Consider the following 16,429-nt stretch of genomic DNA (forward strand, 5'->3'; position numbering starts at 1 on the left):
GTCTCCGAAGAATGTAGAAAAGAAATGTATGCAAAATTTAGTAGTACATTTCACGACGCGTTTTACTCCCGCAGGGGAGACGGATGCTCGCGGCGGCTGCAAACTGCAGGACGCGGTCACTCGCGCGCTTGGCGGGCGCCGCCCGCGCACTCTGCGGTCGGTTCGCGGGCGACGCATTGCACGCAAGCGGGTTGGGTCTTTCCTTCCCACGCCATTTTGTGATTGATTTTCTATTTGGCAGCGCTTGTCAATTTCTCAAGTACGTTGAAGTCGATTCATTAATTTCCTATCAGTTACCATTTTTCTTAAAAGTTCTGAAAAAGTAGATACGGACATCCGAAAAAAATTAAAGAATTTGTCTTCATGTTTTTTTAACTCATTAATAAGAACAACGAATAATCCGTAACGATTTCTTTTCTGAATCAGAGGATGCACCCAGAATCTTTTAGGCCTTCTTCTTTTAATTCTCCGATGATGTAAGTATAACGCGATAGCTCGTTTTTCATGTGAGTCCATGGCGACGTCTGAGACTTAACTGACGCTCTCAATCGATTATAAATAAACGCGCGCCTTGCAATCCTCTCCCACCAAGTTTGCAAGCCGTTCCGCAACCGCGGCGGCTATGTGACCGCGCAACAAGCCTGCGGTATCGTGAGTGTTGAAATAAAACAGCTGTCCCGCAACCGCAGCGGGCGCGGATCAAAACCGCTTCGTGAGTTCTGTCTCTAAGGCCATGTAATAACACGCACGCTACACAGCACAGTAGGTAGTATTATAGAGTGTCCACAATATACACCCTTGTCTTCCTAAGTCTATTTCCAATTTAGCTTTGATTTACCTAAAACGGTTTGGCTCACATTTAACTTTCAAAATAAAGTCATATTCTTTATGTTATCCGACAAGTCAGTCGACATACCGACATTGGCGTCAAATAACTGTCAGAGGACCACGGATTTATATATTTCATAAACTGGATCGCGCACTTCGTTATATCAATATTACAAATTTACGCCTTAATGGGTTGTATTAAGATTTATTTGAAGTTAAAGGTAAAAAACCGAGTCACGTGAGATAGCTCAAAGTAGTGGTCTGTCCTTGTCTAACAAGTTGCCAACGCTAAATAAAATCATCTTAGGTAGCGTCTAGTGTACTAACTTTTTAAATTTTGGTTAAATAAAATTAGCTTAAAGGTAATATGCTTTTACCGTAATAATACAAAAAATATATATCAACAATTAAACCTATTATGAAGTAGCATATCAAATAATATACTAATTTGTATTATAAAATAATATTAGTAGTTTTGGTCATCCATAAGCGGCCATATTTTCTGTAAAAATTAATAAGTTAAAAACAATATGGCTGTCTGAAACATGAATGAACACCCTTTTAAAAAGAGACGCATTACTACTTTGAAGTCTCTCACTCGGCTCGTTTTATTAACTTAGTGCACGGTCCAGTTTAATATACAAGTCCGTGCAGAGGACAATCCAAAATAGCATTAACATTCATTCCCAGCTAATATGGCCAACATGTTCGCCAGTGAATAATTTCTTAAAATAAATATTTTTATCTTCTTGCCGTAGCTTTTTTTGATGGCGATGCTATTTAGAATCCGTGCAGGGCAACAATATGATGACTAGTTTATAATCAAATCAAAAATCAAAATAAGAAACTAAAAAACAAAAAAATTAAATCAAACTGCCTCTGTGGCCGAACGGTTACCATGCCGGACTGCCACGCAGAGGTCCCAGGTTCGAATCCCGGGCCAGGAGAAATATTTGTATGGCCTACATTTATTTCTCTCGTGAGTTTGGGTGTAATTTATGGTTGTCTATGTGTGTGTCCATGGCACTCGCAACACAGGGTTTCCCCGGTGCGGGGCTATGTTGAGTGTGTGTGTTATTATTATTATTATTATACTGCTAAAATAGTTACACACAGCATATTTTTTATAAGACAATTATTTAACAGCTAATTGAACATATTTGTTCCGAAATTTTTATTTTAAAGAAATAATTTTTTCGTTTATTCTGCAATCACGATTGTCGTCATAATATAGTCTATAATCCCGAAACAAGGCCGCCATCATATGTACGATTCATTTTCGTTAGGGACGGTTTTTCGTAGAAGGACCCTAGAAAAACAAGTGTGTAGCAACACTTAAAGAAATTTAAAGAGGCTGAAAGTCCTGTAACGGTGAGGCTACTTTTGTCACCAATATTTGTGTTGCGTAAAATAAATTAGTAAGGAGTCCCATTCATAGGCGAACATGTTAACCATTTTGGCCGTGTTACCCAACAAGTTCACAATAACTAATTCTATGTTAGCCGATGTGTCATCAACTCATCAGACAATTTTGAAAACTATTATTTATCGGTGCATCGGATAATAAATGTTGAGAATATTATGGCTACGTGTCAGGCCCTGGGGCCTTACCATGAAGTCTTATAACAGTTCAGTATAAGTTCGTAACGAGAAGAAAGCGGGATGGTGTTATATATACACTTCATGTAGCGCTGTCTCACAACGATTTATTTTAGGTCCTAAACTGAATCGGAATAAGAGTTCATAGTAAGGCCCCTGTACTCTCGTTCTCCGCACGATATCCGTTCAAAACAATTACTGTCAAAGAATTAGTAATATTCGACCAAATTATAAGATGCATGATGCGAATTAACCTTCATACATGATATTGTCTTTTATTTTTAACCGACTTCAAAAAAGGAGGAGGTTCTCAATTCGACTGTATGTCCTTTTTTTTGGTTTTTTTCTTTTTTTTGTATGTATGTTACGCGATAACTCCGGTATTTGTGAACCGATTTTCATGATTATTTTTGTATTGGAAAAGGGCTATTTCCATAGTGGTCCCATTTCATTTTGAAGAAAATCATCCACCTCAAAGGGTGGCTGTTCACGCATGAAGATTCATTTTTAGAAATAGCGCCTAACTTAAATTTAGGAGCAATTACTTTTAGCAATTATTTAGTTGATTTTGCTATTTCTCCAATTCAAGGCGTTTTTTCTCGATATACTTTGACTAGTGTCGTAGTGAGAACCTATTTTTATTATCTCCAGTATCAAGTCCTGTATAGTGGCGAACTAGGGGATATTTCAATGAAACTTAGCAAATACACGTAATTCCTAAATACTTTTGAGGTCGGTTTTTTGAGTACTCTGTACTGAGATTATCTTTTACTTTCTTTTATTTGGTGGATTATTACTTATTTGACAGTATATACTTTGAAACTTTCGCGTTGCATTGTACTAACATTTGGAAACGGGAATAAACGCGTTTACATACGAATAGGTATTTTTCACACCTATCAAGTTTCCCGACGTTTCGGCCAGGCTGCACTGGTCGTTGTCACGGGCTGACTGGTGACGCGGTGTTTACGCATAACACTTTTTAAACTACCGCCACACACAACACTAACGGTGTCCCTATTCTGTATCACAGCCGTATTCTGGTACGCAGTCGATAGCGAACATTGAGTTTTTGAAAACACCGGATTCCATGCTGCAGATAATTTGAAACCGTCCTCCCGATTGAAATTATTAGGGTGTTTTTTTATTTCAATCGCTTCACGTACAACTCTTGAATAAAAGTGACGATCGGTGGAGAGAATCTGCGTACGATGAAACTCAATCCAGTGATTTGTACCCTTTTCCAGTAAATGTTCTGCAATAGCTGACTTATTACATTCTTCGTTTTTTCGTTCTTTGAGCCTTTCAGTGACAGTTCTCTTTGTCTGGCCTATGTAGCAACAAGGTAACGCTTTCAATGACGAATGAAGCGCTTTCTTTAAAATCCCACAATTTGGCGAATAGACTTCAATACTTACTTTTCGGCTTATTATATAAAATATATAGGAAATGAAACTATTTTTCCGGATTTAAATCGCGTATATTTGTTTTTTGAAACAAACCGACGTTTCCGGCCCTTTACAGGTCCCATGGTCACGGTTGACCGTGAGAGAGTCGAAGATTTAAATCCGCAAAAATAGTTTCATTTCCTATGTGTAACAATCGCGAAAACCTAATAACTCGATAAAATATGAATATTAGTTAGAAAATTCCTTGTTAAGGCTCCACAGACTCCATATTCCTATGAATTTTTTTCAACTCTTCTAGCAGCATCTTTGCTTGTAGTTTCTCTATGAGAAGCTCGTTCCTTCTTTGCTCTCCTGTAAATACATCGTCTATGGTCAATGCCAGTTTGAATGTATCGACTGTACCCTCAGGACTCGGCGAAACGGCGACATCTGTTACTTTGTTCACTGAAAATAAAATTTCTTAACTTTAAAATGGGCCAAAGAGTAAGTTATTTATTATCCTCGTAGGTGTAGTATAATAAAACACTATGTACTACTCGGAAGAAAGTGATTACTAACTCGTGCGTTTTATGAACGTCGGCTGCGCCTTGGGCCTCAGACTACATACTCGTTGGTAATCGTTCACTTACTCCCCATAATGAACAATGTACTATAATATATACATAATGTTTTAGAATTATGACTTTTTATATGCAACATATAAAAAAATTTGCATATACAATATGAGGGTTAGTACAGCCACTTGTTAATGATAACTATTTATTAATCTACCTATAATATACTCATGTACTTGAATCGATGAGTAGTATTAAATGTTACATCGAACCGAATGCTCGTGTTTTCTATTGCCTCTCGGTCCCAACCTTATATGGCGACCATGCCAGGATCTCGCGACGATGCGAGTTCGGTTTTCAAGTAAAGTGCAAATGTGAACAGATTTTGAATTATAAATAAAAATAATAATAATTTGAGTGAAGTAGTTCAAAATTAGTATTTAAATGATTTAAAGGAAGTGATTGAACAGCAAGTTTGAAAGTATTCTCCACCATGGGTAAGACACCATCATAGTCCAAAACGCAGTTGGAGACCATAACATCTCTGCCAAGGTGAGCGACTTCAGTGGGCAATTGACAACAAACGTCCTGTTGCTGATAATAGTCATTCTCATTATCATCATTGGTAATAGTAATTCTCGTCATCCTGGTTGCCATGTTTGTGGGCTACAAGAAATATACAGCATAAAAGAAAAAGAGAACGCAGTTACAGAATTTGCTTTGAGGTCAAACGTGTTCCGCCCGTCATTTTTTCGACGTGATCCTCCCAAAGTGGAAGTGTGAGTGAGTGATTTTTTTATATAACAAAAATAAGTAATGCGAATAAAAAGTGTAGTGCAATAAATCGGAACTAGTGAAGTATGTTATTTAGCTCATATATGAACTATAATTTTAACAATATTATGCCTAATTAATCGTGTAACCAATGACACTATACTATTAATTTCGATCAATAAGACATAAAAATGCAAGTTAAGAACTATTTGTGGCTACTAATATAGATAAATTATATAAAAACTAGCTTAAAATTAAAAGTAATTTGGTAAAGTTAGCTACAGAAAAGAGAACAAAGGAAAAATTGTCAGAAGCAAATTTATTGTTTAAGGAATTTGGCAAGGAAGCAAAAATAGTTAATCAACAAGTTCAGAATAAACAAATAAAGACAGAAACACTAATAGGAATACAAAGAACAATACTTTGAAGAAACCTATAATCAAATCGTAGATTTTTGTTCTAAAGATTATTAAGATAAAAGCGGCACTATGGAGAAATTCGAGTTGAAAACTGCTGTATCCTTATTGCCGGTTATGACAGGTGAAGAAGTTACAAAAAAATTGATTAACTCAATTGAACTATACAGTTCCATGATCAAGGACATAGATCATTCCTCATGAATATCATTTGTTTTAAAAACGAGATTGACAGAAAGTGCGAAATTGCGCTTAGCTGAAACTTACGCTACTGTCGACTTATTGCTCTAAGACATGAAGCAAAACTTATTAACCAAAGAATCATCCACCGCGGTTCACGCTGAGTTAATAGTTATAAATCAATTAATGATTACAGCAAAAAGATATAGGAATTATTTGTGGACTTGACGATTTCTCGCCCGACGGAGATAAAACCGCCTATAAGGTACTAAAACCTTTAAATGAACAATTGGCGATCAAACGATTCACTAGCGGCTTAAGAAATCGTAATCTTAGAATCATTTTAGCGGCCCGTGATTACACGTCGCTTAAGGACACTATAAGAGCTGCGAAAGAGGAAGAATTATCTTGTGTATGTCTAGAGACGGAAGGAGCAGTGTACCTCGGACAGCGGTCAAGAGGTAATTATTCCAATTTCAATTCAAGGAATTCCAGAGGAAGAATGTTCAGGAGTAGAGGTAACATTCAACAGGGCAGATCTTACGAGTCTAATCAGCAACCGTCGACATCAGCGGTAAGTAAGTACCAAAGGCAGCAGAGCAGTTGGGCAACACGATCTCGCCCGAGCACTCGATCGAGAGGTAAGTTTTATTACAATAGGAATAGTCGTGGAAATACCCGTAAACATCATGTACGATGCTTTGACCAAAATGACACACAGAATACAACACAACAAAGTAACGATCAAGGTAACTTCTACGAATTAAAATTTTTTCGACCCTAATAATTGCGAGTAACTTGCGAGTTTAGCAACTCTATAATAATTACCAGTAATATTACGAAGCAATGGCTAGTAGATTCTGGAGCATCTTTGTCAGCCGTGAAACTAGAAACCGTAAATGAGTTGAATGTACCAATACTTCAACTTCAACTTTTGTGTCTATGGCTCCGTCGTTTTGCGCGACGATTTTGCCAACGTCAGGGTTGCAAGACATGTGGAGCGGTGGTGAGATAGATTGCCGGTTATACATAAACAATCTACATTCGTTAATAGTATAGGTGGACAGTTGCGAACAGAGGGTTATGTTTATTTAGACGTAGCCATTTGTGGACAGTTAATTAGTCACAAGTTTCATGTTTTAAAAAAGATTCCATGTAAGACCGATGGAATAATTGGCCAAGACTTTTTAATTAAATATAATGTAACATCAACTATGACTTAAATAGATTTAGTTTATATTACCTAGACGGATATTACACGATACCATTAGAATTAGGAAAACAAACAAAAAATAATTACATTATTGTACCTCCTAGGTGTGAAAGGATATTTTATATAGACACAAAATTGTCAGAAGATTGTGTAATAGAGTCGAAAGATATGTGTATTTATTGCAAGAGGAATCGCTCAAATAAAATTTGTATTCAAATACTGAATACCCGCGACGAAGAGGTTAGTTTATCCTATTTCAGTCCGACAATCGAAAAGCTTAAAGATTATACAGTATATGATTATAAAAAAAGTGAGATTACGGTAGAAAGGGTAAAGGAAATGTTAAATCAATTAAATGTGTCTCATTTAAATTCAGAAGAAAGGAGGGAAATCCAAAATACTTGTGCAAAGTTTGCAGACGTATTTTTCTTATCAGGAGACAAATTGTCAACAACAAATGTATATCAACATAAAATTTAGTTAAAAGCAAACTGGGATCAAGTTTATGTCAAACAACATAGGCTTTTTTTCAGAGGGCAGAAATAGAAAATCAAGTAAAAGACATAATTGAGCCCTGCCGTAGCGAATAGTCCAGTCCTGTTCTCTTGGTGCCGAAAAAGACTGACAACGGAAATAAAAAATGGAGATTGGTAATTGATTTTCGAAAACTGAATGAAAGACTAGTAAATGACAAATTTCCCCTACCGAACATTACCGATATATTGGATTCACTTTCCGGCGCCATGTATTTTTCACGTTTAGACTTAAACCAAGCATATTATCAGTTAAGTTTAGATCCAGAAAGTCGATAATATACTGCATTCACCACCCCAACAGGTCAGTGCCAAATAAAAGGTTACCAATGGGGTTAAAAACCAGCCCCAGCTAATTTTCTAGAGCCATGACAGTGGCCATGTGGGGACTTAATTTTGACAAACGCTTTGTTTATTTAGATGACTTGATTTGTTTTGGTAGAAACTTAGACAGTCATAATCGTAACCTTATAGATATTCTGAGAAGACTTCGAAAACTAAATTTAAAACTTAATCCCGCTAAGTGTGAATTTCTAAAAAAGGAAATCCTATATCTAGGACGTATTGTGTCAGCTGATGGGTTAAAACCAGATCGAAAAAAAATTTTAGCCTTAGAAAAGTATCCAACACCAAAAAATACAGATGATGTTAAAAGGTTTGTGGCTTTCTCTAATTATTATCGTAAGTTCATACCAAATTTTGCGGAAATAACATTGCCACTCAACAAACTCTGCAAACAAAAAGTTGTTTTTGAATGCGAAAAAGCATTTGAAACAGCAAAGCAAGCACTCATATCACCACCTATTTTGCAGTACCCCAAATTAGACGAAAAAAACACTTTTATTTTACAAACAGACGCCTCAGGTTTTGCAATAGGGTCCATGCTAAGCCACGAAGATCGTCGACCTGTAGCGTACGCCAGTCGAACTCTAAATAAGGCAGTGTGTAATTATCCGACAATAGAAAAAGAACTTTTGGCGATCGTATGGTCAGTGAAATATTTTAAACCGTATTTGTATGGTAGAAAGTAGAAAGGTAGAAAGTCGTGTGGTAGAAAGTAATAGAGACAGACCACAAACCACTTCTGTATTTATTCGATATGGCAAACCCGTCAAGCAGTTTGATGAAATTTCGACTTTTATTTGAAGAATATGACTTTGTTGTAGAGTATGTCAAGGGTGTGAACAATGTGGCCGCCGACGCATTGTCACGCATTAAGATAGATAGCAATGAATTGAAAGCGATGAAAGAGAATATTGTGAATGTTTTAACAAGAGGTCATAAAAAAAGAATGGAATAAGAAGAAAATAGCTAGTAATACTGCGGAAAGAGATTATAGAAAGTTGGACGATTGGACTGATCACCCAAGAGTCGTGGAAATGTTGAAACTTTCGAAGTAATACACGGAGTTAGCAATAGCTAGTGACCAACAAATTAAAAAATTAGAATATGACATAGTGACAAAAAGATACAAGACATTTAGCGTATGTACAAACACAATGGACTATTTACGTAAAACCTAACACCCGATCATGTTGCACTTGAGAAGTCTTCGTAAGGGAATTAGGGTTATTGTGTAAAAAAAAAAATATAGATACAATTTATATAGTAAAAGGTGAAAATAATATATTTATACAAGAGTTAACTCAAATAATAAATAAAATGACACAGTAGTCCGGACCGCGCATATGTATTGTAAGAGGAATAAAGAAAATAAATGACAATGACATGAAAAGGATATTGCTAAACGATTACCACATGCTGCCCACAAGTGGTCATGCTGGTATTCGTCGAATGCTGAATAATTTACGTAGAAATTATTTTTGGACAGGTATGGAGAAGACGTCACAGAATTTGTAAAAAATGTGACAAATGTCAAAGAAATAAATACGGTAAGTATACGAAAGAACCGATGGTAAGAAAGTATTCTTAGACACAGTGGGTCGATTAGTAAGTGACAGCAGTAACTACAGGTACATTTTAACAGTCCAGTGCGACTTGACAAAATTCGTCGAGGCCTCACTTCAGTCTAAAGACACGGTTACAATAGCATCAAGTTTCGTCAATAATTTTATACTTCGTTACGGAATTCCAGGTAGAATTGTTACGGATAAAGGAACCGAATATATTTCTAAAGTAATGCAAGAGGTCAGCAAATTACTCAAAATAGAACAATTGAATTTTACAGCCTACCATCACCATACAATAGGTTCACTTGAAAATAATCAAACATTTGACAGCATTTTTAAGAATTCAAACAGAAAATAATCCACTTAATTGGAGTTCATGGTTACCCTATTGGTGTTTCTCATACAATAGTACCGTACACACTGAAACTAAATACACTCCCTACAAGCTTGTACTTGGTAAATCATGGCAGATTCCTTGTAATTTAAATAATGTAGTTGAACCACTGTACCATAACGATGACTATCCATTACAACTTAAATATAGACTGCAAAAGGCACAATATGAGGCTAAAACTAACATTGTGAAAAGTAAACTAAAAAGGGAAGGTTACTATGACACTTATGTGAAATCGATTACGTACAAGACAGGCGACCAAATTATGCTACGAAATGGAAATATGGACAATAAATTGGACTGCTTGTACTCGGATCCATACGTTGTAACCCAACCCAATGTATCAATTTTATATAAAGAGATGTTGGTACACAAAAATCAAACTAATATGTATTTTACATAATATTGTATCCGTTAGATTTAAAGATAATACATATATTTAGACATTACATTATTATACAAGAAAAAAAATTATCTTGTATTATTAACTTTTTCTTTTTTTTTTGCAAGTGGCGTGAGGTGTAGTATAGCCACTTGTTAATCATAACTATTATGTTTCTACCTATAATATACCCATGCACTTGAATCGACGAGTAGTCTTAAATGTTACATCGAACCGAATGATCGTGTTTTCCATAGCCTTTCGGTCCCATCCTTATATGTGTACTCAGTTTCCATTGAAACAAATACAACATGTAATAATGGTTTTAATAAATTTATTCTATTGTTTCGACTTTTTCGGCCCTTAAGCCATCAGAATACTATTTTTGAAAACTGCACTCATTTCGAGAATTTAGCTGTGAATGAACCTTACAGATGTAATCTGCTTAGAACTTTTGTGAAATTTGAGGAAAATGAAGCGATAAAAAAACTTACACATAAAACCACTAGTTTGAACTTGAGCGACGTGTGACTGCCGCATGGCGTCGGCGATGTCTGCTAGCGCGGTAGCGTGCGCGCGCGGTACTCCAAGCACTAACAGGTCGCGCGTCAGCTGAGCACCGCCACATGCGCACCGCCATGTCTGCTGCAGCACCCACCGGATCACAGCAGCCGCACGTGCGCACTCTTCGCGAGACGCTATTACATTGTATACAAATATCATACATTTTGTATAATAAAGCCGTAAATCACGTGCGGCTCTAATGCTGTTATCAGCGAAGGTAATAAAAATAATTTTATAACTCTCCTATTTAAGAGTCTATACTCTATACGACCTCTCGTATTCAAATTTTTCCCGTACTAATACGATTCATTTGGCTTGAGTCGAGCGGCTCTCTGACTCTGGGACATTATATTTCAAAATTTATTTTTATACAATCCAAATTAAAGCCATTTGAAAAATGTGTATCGTAAGTAGGTATACGTATTCTAACTTCGATTTAGTTCAGTCGATATAAAAAAAGTTATTGGAACATGTAAAGTACGTATTGAATACAGCGTATTTCTTGTAAAATTTAGAGGTAAGTTTGTGTTTTGCTTTTCTATCGTGAAGTTTTTTATGAATCGTGTTTTCACACTGTATAGTAATCAGAGTATATTCTAATTTTACTATATATTTTTTCCAAAGTGATTTATTCAACACTTTCACTGTTATGTGGAATCAACCAAACCCATTTGAGGTTGTATAGTATGTATAGAATCTTAAGCATAAAAAGTTATCGACTAATTTAGTTCGTAGAAACTTTAAACCTCTCTCCCGCAAAGTTGTTATTTTGCTGATACGGCGCCTTATTACACCAAAGACGCGATTTATAAACAGTTGTATGAGTATTTATATAACGCGCTACGATTAAAAAAGTTTCTGCTTTCAAACAAGTAATCGTAATGGGCAGAAAACCCACTGCAAAGTCGCATTATAACCTTTATGAAGGTAAGAAAATTACGCACGAGGTTAAACGAATAATACCTACACCGCCTTTGTTCCGTGTAGTGACATAACGTCGTTGCGCGTGCAAAACCGCTGAAGAACACTTTGTAAATACCGCGTAACAGCGTTTTCACGATTTTACAGGAAGAATAAAAAGCTTTATATCTTAGCCATTTAACTATATTTTACTGACTGAACTCTGTAGCTACTTCTTTGCGATTCACTTTGTAGAAAAATAACGTAACTTTACCCATAACTTGTTTAGAGTCCGGATAAAGTTACTAACGCGGTTTTGTAGTAAAAAATTACAGAAAAGGTAGTATACTGTTATTAGGTGCGCGGGATTGAAATGTAACATTCTAATTCATAAAGGTTTGATTTTATGACTAAAAAGCAAAAGCGACAGAGATTAAGGAGGCTTTTGCCCTTCTCTGGGACAGTACAGGGTCAAAATAATAATAAAAAAGTTTCTAAAACAAACATCTTCTTAAATCAAAAAAGTATTATCAGATAAACAATAAATTGTTACTGTTCGTAGTCAAATTATATAGAAATCTTTTTATAAGTAAGTAAAAAATAAAGTAAGTTCTCGTCATTAAAATGCTATTAAATTTTGTAGTTTGAAAATATGTAATTAAGAATAACAAAAAAAAGTCTCGTAAGCTTTCTGAAAATCACAGCAGCTTAATCTTGTTAAGCGTCTTGCACAAATATAATAAAAAGGTAATGTCTTCTTCTGTAGCCACTCTATTTTTTTTTTATTATAGTTTTACCCATATAAATACACAGCAGACGTACATGACTTTGCGTCATACCCCTGTCAGGCGTGCTTTACTTCAGGGAACTCGTCGAGCTGTGCTGATGCTGTAGTCGAGGTTTTGCGTTTGGGTATGGAATGTTACATACCATACTCTGATGTACCTAATGGACCCCAAGCTCGTCCATGGTTTAACGCTGATTGCAGTTGTGCTGAAGCACGTAAACAGTCCGCGTACCAAGCTTGGGCAGATGCTCGACTACGCAAAGCTCCGAGTACTCAGAATTTGAAGAAAGCTTTTAATAAGGCAACCAAGAAGTGCAAAAGTGTGTTACGTAGGGCTAAGTGCGACCATGTGCGCCGCATAGGGGTCAAGCTTGCCTCTTATCCAGCACGCAGCAAATCCTTTTGGTCCCTGGCCATCTTTGCCACCTCTGCTGAGGCCGCATGGCTCGCTGGCTCATACTGCGGAAGAGAAAGCGCATCTTTTTGCCTCATTCTTTGCAGAGAGTTCGCGTTTGGATGCCGCAGGGAACCTACCACCTACTTTACCTCAGTCTGGCTGCACTATGTCGCCACTTCGCCAAAACGAGGTACTTAGAACTCTGCGAAATCTAGAAATAAATGAAGCTAGCGGGCCAGATGGAATTCCAGCAATAATCCTGCGTAACTGTGCGCCTGAGTTGTCTCCTGTTCTCACACGCCTGCACCGCTTCTCACTTGAGGCTGGTGTAGTTCCCAGGTCGTGGAAGCTTGAAAACGTGCAACCTGTGCCGAAAAAGGGAAGCAGAGCTGACCCTGTCACCTATCTTAGTCACTTCCATACTCTGCACAACGCGTAAAAGACATGGAACGTGTAAGTACGTGTACTCAACAACCATCTCCTGTCGTACCTTGAAGGCAACGACCTCCTTAGTGATCGCCAGTATGGATTCCGACGAGGGCGATCTACTGGGGATTTTCTTGTGTGTGCCTGCCACATATGGAGCGAGGCTATAGAAAAGGCGAATCACTTGCAGTGTCTTTACACATTTCTAAAGCCTTTGACAGGGTCTGGCACGCAAGCCTTTTAAGTAAGCTTCCCTCTTATGTACTTCCCACTGACCTTTGCAATTGGATCTCGGATTTCTTGAGTGAACGTTAGATTCGAGTGGTCTTAGAAGGCTACTCTTCCGAACATATAGCGATAGATAGAGAGTTCCTCAGGGTCCGTACTGTCTGCAATTCTCTTTCTGCTGCATATTAATGATATGTTAATTTCAGGTACCTTTGCGTATGCTGACGACAGCACAGTCGTCGGTAGGTGCTTGACCAATGCGAGGGTCAGTGGAGAGGACACCCAGTCTTATCGAGACTCCATGCTTGGTCGTTTGGATTTGACACTTAAGTCGGTCTCAGACTGGGGCGATGCCAATCTTTTCAAATTTAATGCTACCAAAACGCAGGCGTGTCTATTCTCGACAAAACTTTGAGCTGACTCCGACTTTTCGTGATATATCCATACCGATACCCGACTGTCTCCACTTATTTTTCTTTTTATCATTAACTTTCAAATAATAAATTTTAACATTACTTCGTCTTGATGAATTTGATCTCTTAGTTCTCCACCTCTTAGGTTTCGTGCAGGGATCCTGTTATAACTTCTTCATTAATTTGGTAAATACGCGGACTTGCGGCCAATTTCAGCAATGCTACTGTTTCGCGGTATTGTTTCGATGCCAAAAATGAGGTTTCTTAGAGGCTAATTCAAATTCTGTGAGATCTAGCTTAAGCGAATTAGCGTTAAGGATCTGTTGGCGCGATATTTCAATTTTGTACCTTTTGCTATTACGCGATATTTACAAACTGCTCTTCCGCGATTTTGCACACGCAACAACGATAAGCTACATTAAGGCATGTACGCTTCACCTAATACTAAAATTACATTCATATTATTATCTAAGTAATTATAGGTCTCGGTGAGAGTCTGACTACATCATGTCATTTAATGAAAGTGCAATTAACGTTTATTATACGAGCGAAATATAGACTCATCCTTAAATATGTTACTCATAAATACAGACAAGTTTTGCTAAAATCAACTTACACAAACTTGTATCTTTTAGAATATCCATGATGCCATCATCCTGAAAACATGGAAAAAAATATATGTAGGTAGTATTTCTTTGTAGCCAAAAGTACATACATAATATTTTGTTGACGCTACTGTAGCTTTGAATTTATCTTCTTAATATCCATTGTTTACGTTGTATACACAGTGGCGTAGCGTGGGAATGCAGAAGGGCCATAGTCCCGGGCGGCATTGCATCGGGGCGGCGGCGAGGCCTAACTAGTCAAAATTTTTAATTATTTATAATTAGAAAATAAACTCCACATGAACAACACAAAGGTGGCGACGGTAGGCTACCATAAAAACACAATCGAGCCGACCCTGCTTCAACGAACTACTTTTTTGTAATCGTGAAAATAGAATCAGTAATATTTTATATTTTAACAAGTACAAAAGTATAAATAAAATATAAATAATTTTTTTAGTTGGAGATTTCCTGCGTCATGACGCATTTTCGCGAATAACAAATTCGAGAAAATTCCTTTGTGAAGAAATTTTTCATTGTAAATTGATGACATATAATTATATTCATACATTGTAAATCCGTGTAATAAATAACTCATTCCTAGCACATAATAATATATAGTATCGTATGTGGCCACTAAATGGTATTGTATTGTACAGAATATAGTTGACAAATAGATGGAACTATTCACAATTGTATAAATACTGCAATTGTTGAATTGCACTATCTGATATTGCAATTGTTCAATTGCATTATCATTATATGCAGTTTAATTCAAAAGATTGGTGTACAACCAAATGTAGATCTATCTGTTTTATTGTAGATCGTTAAAATAATTATTCACACTTCTAATTTTAAGTATTTGTATTTGAATGTAGAATTTTGACCTAATATTTTCATCAGTTCATCGCTACATCCCACCCTGCTACTAAAAAGTAGGGTTGAGTGGAGGGACGGGGTGGCGGAATCGGCCGGTGCTCAGTCGAGTGGTGTGGTGTTCAACAAAGAGAATGTAATCACTACGTTCAAGAGTCCGAAAGGCTAGACAAGTAAATGACTTATATAATGTGATTGTACTACATTGTTTAAGGAACCTGTGATCAGTTACTGAAAAATATAGTAATATTTCCTATCAACTTGGTATTATTCCACGTCCACAAGTACCGCTGCAACATTTGCGAATAGAAATACTTTTGATACTCCATTAACCAGTAGCTATATGATCTGAGCTTACGTTACACCTCGTAACGTAATCATCCCACTCGTTACCGTGTAATATAATTCATTTATGTATGTGAGAACGTAATTACAGCTAAAATCATCCTTTTTTCTGGACGAAAGTAATGAATAGTAATATAATGTAGGTTTTATATATGCGTGGTATGAGTGCCTATAAAAACTTAGTCTCCGTTGTATATTTATGTATTACCTAAGTACATTAACATAAGTATTTGTAGGCATCTGTGGTCGAGCGGCTTGCACACCGGTTTTCATGGTGTCGCCATCTCTGAGGTCCCGAGTGTAGAAAACTAACTTTTCTATATTGTCTCGGGTTCGGGGTACCGTCTTTCTGTTTGTGGTACCGTCATTGTTTCCGATACTCATAACACAAGTGCTTTAGGTACTTACTTTGGGATCAGAGCCAGGTATGTGATGTTGTCTAATATTTTATTGATTTATTCAAATAAGCCTGTTTAATACACAGCGGCACCAAAAACTAAACCGACACAACTGAACAAGTAAATAACATTGATTGCACCGAATGATAGGTAGACATTATTATTTTTAAGTTTATCCTATCTTGCCAGATTGCTTGAAAAAGATTATAAACCAGCTATAAGGCCGCCTGTTGAACCCTGTTGTTGTTTGTTTCTGTATTTTGTTCTTCGTGTGTAGAATAATATAAAAGGTATTTGA

At 36.7% G+C, this 16,429-nt stretch overlaps 1 protein-coding gene across 1 annotated transcript in view; it reads right to left on the reverse strand.

The window, feature by feature from the left end:
- Positions 1–4,049: 4,049 nt before the first annotated feature.
- Positions 4,050–16,429, reverse strand: part of LOC113239430 (COMM domain-containing protein 4) — a 47,903-nt gene continuing 35,523 nt past the window's right edge. Inside the window, exons 4-6 of the mRNA XM_026476437.1 lie at positions 14,524–14,563; positions 10,687–10,890; positions 4,050–4,280 (exon numbers count right to left, since the gene is read on the reverse strand). Of these exons, the coding sequence (XP_026332222.1) occupies positions 4,084–4,280; positions 10,687–10,890; positions 14,524–14,563 (441 nt within the window). The 3' untranslated portion in view covers positions 4,050–4,083. The remainder of the gene's footprint in view (positions 4,281–10,686; positions 10,891–14,523; positions 14,564–16,429) is intronic.

The sequence above is a fragment of the Hyposmocoma kahamanoa genome, unplaced genomic scaffold, assembly GCF_003589595.1.
Source record: "Hyposmocoma kahamanoa isolate Upper Pololo Valley unplaced genomic scaffold, ASM358959v1 99879, whole genome shotgun sequence".
Taxonomy (NCBI): domain Eukaryota; kingdom Metazoa; phylum Arthropoda; class Insecta; order Lepidoptera; family Cosmopterigidae; genus Hyposmocoma; species Hyposmocoma kahamanoa.